At 36.7% G+C, this 11,287-nt stretch overlaps 2 protein-coding genes across 3 annotated transcripts; one reads left to right on the forward strand and one right to left on the reverse strand.

Moving 5' to 3' along the window:
* Positions 1-369: 369 nt before the first annotated feature.
* LOC118058926 (phosphatidylinositol/phosphatidylcholine transfer protein SFH3-like) lies at positions 370-5,186 on the forward strand. Its single transcript, XM_035071724.2, has 14 exons — positions 370-627; positions 1,079-1,340; positions 1,459-1,558; positions 1,644-1,910; positions 2,021-2,098; positions 2,206-2,307; positions 2,440-2,489; positions 2,598-2,697; positions 2,813-2,905; positions 3,003-3,101; positions 3,403-3,523; positions 3,755-4,128; positions 4,227-4,298; positions 4,387-5,186. The coding sequence occupies exons 1-14, from the start codon at positions 582-584 to the stop codon at positions 4,426-4,428; spliced, it is 1,806 nt and encodes a 601-aa protein (XP_034927615.2). The 5' UTR covers positions 370-581; the 3' UTR covers positions 4,429-5,186.
* A 24-nt stretch (positions 5,187-5,210) lies between these two features.
* Positions 5,211-10,779, reverse strand: LOC118058924 (phosphatidylinositol/phosphatidylcholine transfer protein SFH8). 2 transcript variants are annotated; one of them, XM_035071723.2, is made up of 15 exons: positions 10,522-10,779; positions 10,262-10,378; positions 9,573-9,873; positions 9,365-9,464; positions 9,010-9,276; positions 8,848-8,925; positions 8,644-8,745; positions 8,493-8,542; positions 8,237-8,336; positions 7,982-8,080; positions 7,780-7,893; positions 7,250-7,382; positions 6,267-6,670; positions 5,642-5,719; positions 5,211-5,548 (listed from the first exon to the last, which is right to left on the reverse strand). In XM_035071723.2, the coding sequence occupies exons 2-15, from the start codon at positions 10,293-10,295 to the stop codon at positions 5,528-5,530; spliced, it is 1,881 nt and encodes a 626-aa protein (XP_034927614.1). In that variant the 5' UTR covers positions 10,296-10,378; positions 10,522-10,779; the 3' UTR covers positions 5,211-5,527. The 2 variants fall into 2 exon arrangements, with proteins under 2 accessions (XP_034927614.1, XP_034927613.1); XM_035071722.2 differs by lacking the exon at positions 5,211-5,548 and having other exon boundaries at positions 5,618-5,719.
* Between the last annotated feature and the right edge of the window lie 508 nt (positions 10,780-11,287).

The following is an 11,287-nucleotide window of genomic DNA, read 5'->3' on the forward strand; positions in this document are numbered from 1 at the left end:
TTCTATTGAGAAATGGGGTTGTTTCCTCTGCGAAACTTGTGCGGTCGCTGCGGGCAAGCTTTTCAGGCACAAAAACTAAAACCATATTGCGGTGCTATCCTCTATAGGGAATTAGAAGATGTCCATGATGCTGTGGCCTTACACTTGATATATTCTCATTCCAGTTTGATCTGATAATTTCCTACTATTATTTCCCTTTGAAATATTGATTGTGTAATATTTTTGGGCTTTATTGTCTGAATGTGTGGAGTAATTAATATGATGTTGATTAATTAGTTTCCTATCATACTTAATATTCGTTTTTGACCCTTTTTATCCTCCTCGTTACCCTAGCCGACTGTAAGCCTATAATAATGCAAATGTATTCATTGCATTTGACTCCTAAGATTTACAGGTTGAGAATATTGTTATGTGATTTCAGTTGCATTGGATTTGTCTCCTTTCTGATCTTTTTTGTCTTCCTTTTGATATGGTCTTAGGCTTGACAATATTATTCGTAAGGGGCAATAGTTTACCGAGTGCTTGATTCTCCAGCTACGTTTGAGATCACAAATAGATCATCAACACTGCAAAATTTAGCCATGGCTGATACTCTGTCTGGACCACTTGATCCGCCTATCAAAGGGGGTAATGTTCTAAAACATCGATTTTATTTCATGAGCTATTCTTGTTCAATCCTTTTGTGAGTCTTGCCTCCATGTTCGGCACATATATATATAGTTGTTCTACGAAGCCAGAGCTTTTCCATGTGTTAGGAAACAATGAGAAGGATCTTTTCTGCCTTCAATTTATCTATTTACTTGTTATATTCGCAGCTTAAAATGGAGTTCTAATAGATAAGGAATATGGATTTTGGATACAGGCCATTCTTTTGGTTCTTTTGTAATGACGAAAATATGCATGCCATGGTTTATAGAAACTCTGGAAAGGAAATATTTAGCAAACGGAAACGATACATTCCGATCCATTGCTGAACAACTCCTTTCCCTATTATGAGTTACTTTGAAATATGCTGACTGAAGGTAGTTCCATTCAAAATTTTGAAGTTTTTGCATTCTATTGCTGATGATTTGAGCAGGTCATGAAAAATCCGATGCTGAACACTCTGAGGATGAGAGGAAGACAAAGCTTGGATCATTGAAGAAGAAGGCAATGAGTGCCTCGAACAAGTTCAGGAATTCCTTGACAAAGAAAGGACGCCGACACAGTAGAGTAATGTCTACTTCAATTGAGGATGACCTTAATGCTGAGGAATTACAGGCAGTGGATGCGTTTCGCCAAGCACTTATTTTGGATGAGCTACTACCCTCTAAGCATGATGATCACCATATGATGCTAAGGTTACTTTCTATTTTCAAGTCATTAATTTTTAGAATGCAATGTTCAACTCTCATGAAAATCACTTCTTTGACCTGCTCTAAGCTGCCTGGTTTTTTCACATATTGTATCACGACACAGATTTTTAAGGGCCAGGAAATTTGATGTGGAGAAGGCGAAGCAAATGTGGTCTGATATGCTCAAATGGAGGAAGGAATTCGGCGCTGACACAATCATGGAGGTAACCTACTTGCCTACATAAAAGATTTAAGAATGTCACCATATGGTAGTTTCTGAATTATCTTGCTTATTGGTTCTTCATTCAGGAATTTGAATTCAAGGAAATAGATGAAGTCTTGAAATACTATCCACAAGGATATCATGGAGTTGATAAGGGAGGAAGACCAGTTTACATTGAAAGACTGGGTGAAGTTGATGCTAACAAGCTGCTACAAGTCACAACATTGGATCGGTATATGAAATACCATGTGCAAGAGTTTGAGAAAACCTTCAATATCAAGTTTCCAGCCTGTTCGATTGCAGCGAAGAAGCATATTGATCAGAGCACCACTATTTTGGATGTGCAAGGAGTGGTAAGTGAAGATTATTACTGCTAGAAAATAGGAAAATATCAGACATTGAATTGCATCAAGTTTACTTGTTGTGCTATTAGAATAACATTAACAAGAATGTTCATGGCCAGGGGCTTAAACAATTCACCAAAACTGCAAGGGAACTTATTGGCCACATTTCAAAGATTGATGGTGACAATTACCCTGAGGTAATCAGCTCTATCGTTTTAACTTTATTTTCTGCTTGTTTTCTTCCCTTGGATGAGTAAATATTCTCATTTCGCCTAATGCTATTTGAATGTCCTGATTATTGTAGACCTTAAATCGGATGTTCATCATTAATGGTGGTCCTGGATTCAGGCTTTTGTGGAGCACAGTTAAACAGTTCATTGACCCCAAGACTGCCCAAAAAATCCATGTAAGCATTGATCTATTTTTCTCAGAATAAAACATAAATAAGAGAAAAGAAAGAATGAAAGAAAAATTCTATAAATCTCCAAACTAAGCCATTGCTGTAGCGTCACTAATCTGTTGTAACTATTTTTATCAGTTTCTGGGTAACAAATACCAAAGCAAGTTGCTTGAAGCAATTGATGCTAGGTAAGTTTATTCTTGATGACATGAAACTTAGCTTTTCCAACGCCTTTTGAACTCGTCTTCTGACACTCATGGTGCCCTCTTCTTCTTCTTTTTCTGGATTATAACCAGTGAATTGCCGGAGATTTTTGGTGGTACTTGCACTTGTGCGAATAAGGGTGGCTGTATGCGTTCTGATAAGGGTCCATGGAATGATACGGACATACTAAAGGTACATTTTTTCCTGCGTACGATTTTGTTTTTGTTGATTACATTTCTTTGTTTGCCGAGCATTTCATACGACAAATAAAAAAATTATGTATCCTTCTTTCATTTTAATGATATAGATGGTCCAAAATGGTGAAGCCACATGCCACAGGAGAGCTTTTTCAGGAATTCACGATAAGGCAATCTCTGAAGATGATCAGCCATGCACCAAGGTACTCATAATCTTGTGACCTTCTCTATTCACATCTATTGCCTAACATTTTTTTGGTTGATTGCCTAACATTTTTTTGGTCGTCTGGCAACATGAAGACAAACGCTTCTTTCAGAAAAGAAACAGCTGTTGATGCTGCTGATTATGGACATCCAAGGAATCACGGGGAACATCAGATTCTTTCTCCAGTTCCAGAAGTGAGTTGTCAGGATTCAAATCGGACATTGCGAATCCTTAGTAATATGTTTGAGCTTCGTAAAATTGTTACATTATAAATTGGAAAGTCATCAAGTTGCATCCTTCGCTAATCTCAGAATTTTATTCCTCGTATACCTGCCTTTGTAACTTGGAACGAACAGATTTTTGGGTGTTCTTTCCGGTGAAACAAAATATACCAAATCATAACTGCTACTAAGAACCATGTCAAAATCTTCAAACATTATTTGTCACCTTTTGATCTTCTGTATATTCATTTCCGATGTTCTCTGTATATTGCAGTCTCCCTTGAGCAAAGGGAACAAAAGTGACCAAGAGTATGATAACTCCATTCCAATGGTTGAAAAGACCATTGATGCTGCTTGGCCTACACGGCAGAATAATAGATATGACCTCTCTAAAGGTATATAATTTGTCCCTTTCATACACATATTTCATAGAATCAGTAGTTCTCGTCAAGGTTTAGCCTTATCAAAACCACAGGAATGTCTCGTTTGACAAGTTTATAATTTGAACACTTCTTAAAGTACTTCATATTTTGGCATCGAGAAGAAAAAGTTTTGCGCAGTGCCAAACTTTTGAAATCTTTCTGGGATTCATATGAACATAACTTTGCTGTCTGTCAATGCTACAGAGTCTCGCCTAGAGCATGATGTTTTCAAGGCTCAAAGACGGAGTGGTCAGATAGTAAACGGGATAATGGCCGTCGTGATGGGAATTGTCACCATGGTTCGCATCTCACGCAACATGCCTAGAAAACTTGCTGAGGCTGCTGTTTACGGTAGTCAAGTTTATGCAAATGAAATGGCTAAAAGCCATGCATTGCCAGCACCATCCATCTCTACTTCTGAATACAAGAACATGATGTTGCGCATGGCCGAAATGGAAGAGAAGCTGAATGTTCTCAGCTCCAAACCTCAAGTCATGATCCCTGAGAAAGAGGAAATGCTGAATGCTTCTATTAGGCGAGTCGATTCTCTTGAGCAAGAGCTATCAATAGCCAAGAAGGTACCCTCTCGGTTTTCATTTATTTTATCTGGAGCTGTTTCCATTGTGGGAAAAAAATATTCAACTGGATGTAATGTTTGAGCTTTTTGTTTGTCCAGGCACTTGAGGATGCCCTTGCTAAACAGCAGGAACTCCTAGCCTACATCGACAAGAAAAAGAAGAAAAAGAAAGTAAGTTTACATTATCTCTGATATTGCTTGGCAAAACTGAGTCATACATGAAACGTTGTTCTAACCAACCGTCTGTTCATATTTTCAGATTTTTGGATTTGAAATTAAGAGTTCATGCAGACGAAAGTAACATATACTGGGACCGAAAATGGTGGCGTTAGAGATTTTTAGCCCCACAGTACCAGAATGTTTTCAGACCTTGTTTGCCTTGTGCAACACTGGACTCAAAGCTCGTGTATTTTATTTATTATTGTTATTATATGCAATCATCTTCGTGATGTGATTCTGTAAATTGAACAAAGACCTAGTTTGATGTCCAGTCTTCTACACCTAGCGTGGTGCAAAGGTTGGGATGAATTAATTAAAGAAAATAGATAGTGCGAAAATCATCACAAATTAAATTAGCCCAGCAGGTCTTGTCTCTCGCTAAACCAGAAAAAATAAATAAATACTGGTAATAAAAGAAAATTTAATTGGTTATGGATAAATCTCCATCACCAATCACCCCCGGGGCTGATTAATATTAGATTAAGGATAATCGGAAATCAACCTCTATTATTGAGTTCATCCGACCACCTAATTTTGATTATTAGTCAAATAGGGACAGAAAAATTTTGAGCTTTTCATGGACTTTTACCCTACTTCCATATCTCAGAACTCATCAAATATATACTTTGGTCCTTAAATTCTTGAAGTCTATTTTAATCCTTAATTGGAAAATATGTTTAGATGGCCCCATGATTGGTATATTTTATTCCAATCTTGATATTTTAATATTAATGTTGATTTGTATACACGTGTAGAAACGTCCTTGAAGTAAAAAAAAAAAATGCGTACAAATTTTTATCTGAAATATTCTGCTTTGTCTAGCATTCTTTTTTTTTTTTTTGAAAAAAAGAAAGAACCGACAGCTAACACAGCCCAATCACAATCTTAAATTTGTATTGTCCTAGGAGATAAAGTGTGTTTACCAAATTCGCTGTAGCCAATGACTATTCATACACAAGGTCCCAAACAAGATCTGGGAAGACAATGCTCATGCAACACAAGGTCTGTGTTCTTCCCAAAGTGACAGAAAATTACATTAATTGAGAAAGTGTTGTATCCCAGCAAAGACAACATCAGTGATCGTATGTCATACACTCTGTATTCCCACACTCGTCTACAAACAGCATCTACGAGTACCGTATAAGAGCGCCATCATAGTCTCTAACTTGGCAAAAACGCTTTTACCAGCAGAACTTCTTTTTCTGATATGCAGGAAGAGCAATGTTAGCCACATAGTTTTTTTAAAAAAATAATGTAATTCCTATATAGAATTAAACAGCGATCTGTCTCCCTACCAGGCGGAACTTGGCTTCTTCTTGACTGTCTATGTAAGCAAGCAGCTCTTCCTGCCTCATTAAAGCTTCATATAAAGCCTGCTCAGGAAGCATAAATGATTTAAGTCATCACACAACTTGAGAAGAAAACCCATGAAACAAACTAAATGCAATTAGACTAACATATGCACATTTGTGAAGAGATACAAAATTTTTGCAATAAAAGCTTTCTGACATACCCCGAGAGTAAACTATTCAAAAAACTAATAAGCAATTAGAATTTGCATTTGATAGCTGGAGTGGTCTCCAATATATAAATTGACCCACAGCCATAAAGAGGTAAGGACATTGAATGGTATGTAGTAAGATCATGGAGATGTGCCTTAAAGAGTGAAAACTAGAGAAAATTGAAACAGACAGGCAGAAGCCCAAATGGTGATGCTTCTAGTATTATGCTACGAGAATCATCACATTGCAGAAGCTCATGTAAAAAAAACAAAACACCATCGCATGCTACATGCAAAAGTTTCTTAATGGAAGCTCACAGATTTCATGTTGAACAATACATTCGCCTAATGGAAAAGGAGCTATAATGAGATCAATGTGTCTGCAAGTAAATGGAATTCTAGCCTAAAGAAAATCACACCTTTTTAGTAGCAATCAGCTCTGCTTCCAACGCATCCACACGACAAACAGCAGCATTCAGCAATTCCTCTTTCTCATAAGGCATCACTGACGGCTTTGCTTGAAGTGTATCAACTTTCTCCTCAAGCTCACCAAGCCTTTTCAATACAGAGGAGAGAAGGTCTGCCTCAGTAAAAGCAGAAGTTGGTGAAGAGGGAAGGCACTCCTCTTTTTGAGGTGCATCAAGAGCAGGTTCAGGAGAACTCTGGTCACAATCAGACAAGGTGTGGGGAAGCCTTTTGGTTACTTGGGATGCCAGTGAGCGGAATAGAGTAAGAAGTGTAATGAAGAAAGCCACAACAGCTACAAAAATTCGAACATGAACCCCTTCTGGAGTCTTTTCAGTGTTGGGCTGGGGGGTTGTAGCTGCATCAGAAATTTTCAATTTCAACGTCTACTAAAATAAATTAAACGAGGGAATGCATTAAATCAAACAAATTTTTATACATGGATGATTAAACACTGAACAGGATAAAATAAAAAACTACACTAAAGTAGATTCCCTAAATCTGACTTATCACTAGGAAACATTTACTAGACACAGCCTCTTTTTTGGAAAGAAATAGTCCCCGCCACTACTTTGATCTAGGCCCTTCTTTGGAATGGGTAATAATTATTCCCCACAGTTGTACACAACTAACTGTGACGAGGTAGAAAGGAAATTATGGAGCACTCAGATCCAGACTTATTTTAAAAAAAAAAAATCTTGGCACAATTCTAAGGAACCTTAATGACCTATTTCATGTCAAGTTGAAAAGTGGGAGAGGATTATGCATTGTACTCGGGTCGAAAAACAAGTGAGTGTTAATTCACAGGCGAGTTGCTCTCATACAATCATATGAGGCTACAACATTGTAAGCAACATAATTAACAGAGGCCATGGACAAATGCATAGCAATGGCAAATAAACATGATACAGTAAAACACTAGAATATACTTGCTGACCTTTGGAAACAGAAGGCCTCTGGATGGATGCCTGCTTTTTCCATTCAGCATCAACAACTTTGTCAACCATGGGAACGTATTCATCATACCCTGAGAAGCTAACACCATATCCTGCCTTTCCGACTACCTTAGCCTGCAAATTCAATGAAGATAATAGATATAATAAATATGACAAGACCAGGCCTCAGCACTTGACCAACTGCTAGATATACTTCAGACAGTTTAATTGAAAATTGCCAGTTCAGGATGACATTTTGAGTGTATGCTTTCTCGCTTTGCAACTACTCAGAGCAGAAATATTTAAGAGTGCAGGCGATATTCCCAGGGGAGTAAATATAATACAAAAGGAATTGCTAGAATAAATAAGAAAAAAGACATTTTAAAACAGGACTCAGCCCCGTGCCCATGTCACTTCATCATTCATTTTGATTGTGTAAAGTAACAATCATTAAAAAAAAAAAAAAGACATTTTGTATTGCAAGAACAGTGTCTCAAAATAGCAGGTAAAAATTCAAGGATAAAAAACATACTTCTTCACGAACAGGTGTCAATCGAAGATGGGAATAACTTTTCAGTGCTTTAGGGGAAGTGACATCTTCAGCTTCAGATCCTGACTCTGCAGTGGATGTATCACTGCCTTTGAACTGCCTCATGATACCAAGGCAATGTGCTAACATTAGGAAAAACAAAATTTGCACATGTCAACATCAAGATGAAGATAGAGAATCTCACCACTGGATACTGTGGCTTAGCATAAGCAATAACCTTGCCTTCGCTGTTTAAAACTTTTACAACCTGCCTGCCTCGGCGTGGTTCACCGTTAAGAACCATCTGCAACAATATCAAAGTGATCAAATTTTTCATTGTTTATTGCTTGTAGTTTGTATACCACAAATTAGCACATACAGTCAAGGAGGTTGGAGGCACGGTGATCTAAAAATTATAACAGCATGCACATCACATATATTAAAGTACACAGTAAATAACCTTCAATATTTCTGGGTTTTTCCATGGTCCCTTGTCAGACCGAAGGCAACCACCCTGATCAGCACATGTGCATGTACCACCCAGAAATTCCGGCAATTCACTGCGAAACTTGCAAGGTTCTGATAAGTGAGAACACAATTTGTGACATTTATATTAACAAATATCAAGAATTTCAAAATAAAAGGTTGAGCGAGAATCATGCAGTAGAAATTACAAAATAGATATGTATTATATAGCTAATTCCAGCCCAATTCACCTGGCATCAATTATCTCAAGCAATTTGGTCTGGTACTTGTTCCCGAGAACCTAAATTAGTTCCAAAATACAAACATACATGGAGTTAAGAAATTGTAACAAGCATATGCCAGCAAATTTCAATATATAGGAGAGTAGAAATCTTAACATACATGAATCTTTGATGTAGTTTTAGGATCTAGAAAAGTTTTTATAGTGTTCCACAAAAGCCTAAATCCAGGACCAGCATTGATGATGAACATTTGATGGAGTGTCTGCATCAATTAAAGCAGTGCAACAAATCCAGTTTCAAGTACCCAATAATGATAGCACTTCAAGCAAGGGATTATCAAAAGAACTAAAATCAGATTACAAACCTCAGGGTAATTGTCACCGTCAATCTTCTGAAGCCGCGTAATGAGATCCCTTGCTGACTTGTTAAAGTTCTTGAGGCCCTGAGTGAAGAGCAAGAAAGAGAAGAAATTAGCAGTTGACTGAAATCTTGATATACAAGTGCTGCAATGTTACAAGTAACATACCACGGCTTGAACATCTAAAATAGTCGTGCTTGAATCTATGTGCCTCTTGGCAGCAATAGTACACGCTGGAAACTTTATTGCGAAACTTTTCTCAAACTCCCGCACATGGTATCTCACATACCGGTCCATGGTTGTAACATTCATAAGTTTGTTAGGGTCAACCTTTCCCAACCTTTCTATATAAACAGGTCTCCCCTCTTTATCCACACCATGATTACCATGAGGGTAATAGTTCAAAACTTCATCCAGCTCTTTAAATTCAAAATCCTGATAACATACAAGGTAAATTTTGGTTAATAGGGGAAAATGTCAAATAGCAAAGCATTTCAAGGGAATTGTTAGATAACATAGTTACCTCCATAATGGTATCAGTACCAAATTCGTTTCTCCATTGAAGCATATCAGCCCACATGTGCTTAGCTTTTTCAATGTCAAATTTCCTTGCTTTCAAGAACCTGAAGGATATAAATCACATAAGATTATCGGCCATTATTACTTATCAACCATGAGAAAACATGAGACTCGAAAAGGTACATAATTCATTATGGGTCACAACAGATTACCTCAACATCATATGATAGTCATCATGTCTTTCAGGCAATAACTCATCCATAACCAAAGTCTGTCGAAATCGATCAACAGCCTGTAATTCCTCAACATCTCGAACATCCTCAATCGAAACAGAGCTAACTCTTCCATCACCCTTTCTCCTACTCTTCTTCTTCAGAGAATGCTTGAATTTAGTAGATGCATTAAGCGCTTTCTTTTTCAACGACCCAATTCTAGTTCTCCTCTCATCCTCAGAGTTCTCAAAATCAGATTTCCTCTCTCTCCGCTCATCACTACTATAAAACCCCTCAAAACCTGCCCACATAAATAACACCAAAACATTAGCACAAACAAAAGAAAAGGACTTTCTATGTCAAAATTCATAGCATCAATTCTGCTTCCAGTAAAGTAAAGTAGTGTAGTAAAATTTAACTCGGAAAGAATTAGAAATAATAATAATGCTTATCGCTAAAAATTACAATTTAAAACGTAAGGAAAAAAAAAACAAAAAATCAAGCAAAAGTGTAGCAATCTAAAGTGAGAAAGAAAATAAAATAAATACAATTAAAAACCCAAAAATCAGAGGTTAAGATAGATTGCTATGATTTAAAGCGATCGAGGCAAATAAAAAAAATTAATTTAAAAAACGTACAAGTATGAAACTTTCAGTGAAACCCTAAAATCAGTAAAAAAAAAAACTCACAAGGTCTGGCGAATCGATCCAACGGACCCGACATCACAAATTGACGCAAAGCACCTGAATTTCACTCGATAAAGTCAAACCGATCACCGCATCAATCAGCGATAACAATAACTTTACCTACAGATAATCACAACCGATATATAATTCACATTTCGATGAAAAAGATTTAGAAACCCTAGAGAAAAATCAAGACAGGGCATTTGACTAAAATTAGGAGAAAGAAACGATGAATGCAGCATAATGTATGGACTAAGTAGTACCTGTGTTAGTTAGTTAGGGATATATGATGAATAATTTATATTCCTTTAACACGGATCACGAGTTAGATCGGATGGTTATGAACGCATCAAATCAGCGAAAGATGAATTATAATCTGTAAACGGAAGGTTGGTTACAAAATTAGATGATGATGATAATTAGTAAATATATAAATAAGAAATAGGGGAAATAAATTAAATTCGCCGAGTATCTCGACGGCGAAACGAGAGCCTTTTTTCTTACGGAGATGGAGGGGGAGGGAGGAGGGGTATTTGTTAGGTTTATAGTAGGGGAGCGAATCGTGGGGGGTTGGGTCGTAGGGCCTACAAGTTTTTGTTTTTTTATTGATTTTTTCTTAGGTTGCCATGCCATGTGGCAGATGGAGAGTCGGGGGGGCATTGAATTAACAATGTGCCGGTGGTTTTGTTTTTTTAACAGATAGGCTCATTACATTTATGATAACCGGAACATAACAGTCACTGTGTGAAAACAAATGGCATGCAAAACGAAATATAGTATTAGAGAATATTAAATTTTTTTTGCGAAGCCGCATTTTTTTTAAACTATGAATGAAAATGAAGTTTACCGCCATTTGAGTGGTATGATGATGGATTGTTTTTGTATTTTATTAGTGATTTTTAAAATATGAATTTTTTTATTTTATTAAAAATAATATGTTTTAGATTATTTTGATATGCTGATATAAAAAAATAAAAAAATAATATTTTGATATATTTTTAAGTAAAAAATACTTTAAAAAACAATTAT

Source organism: Populus alba, chromosome 9, assembly GCF_005239225.2.
Source record: "Populus alba chromosome 9, ASM523922v2, whole genome shotgun sequence".
NCBI classification, from domain to species: domain Eukaryota; kingdom Viridiplantae; phylum Streptophyta; class Magnoliopsida; order Malpighiales; family Salicaceae; genus Populus; species Populus alba.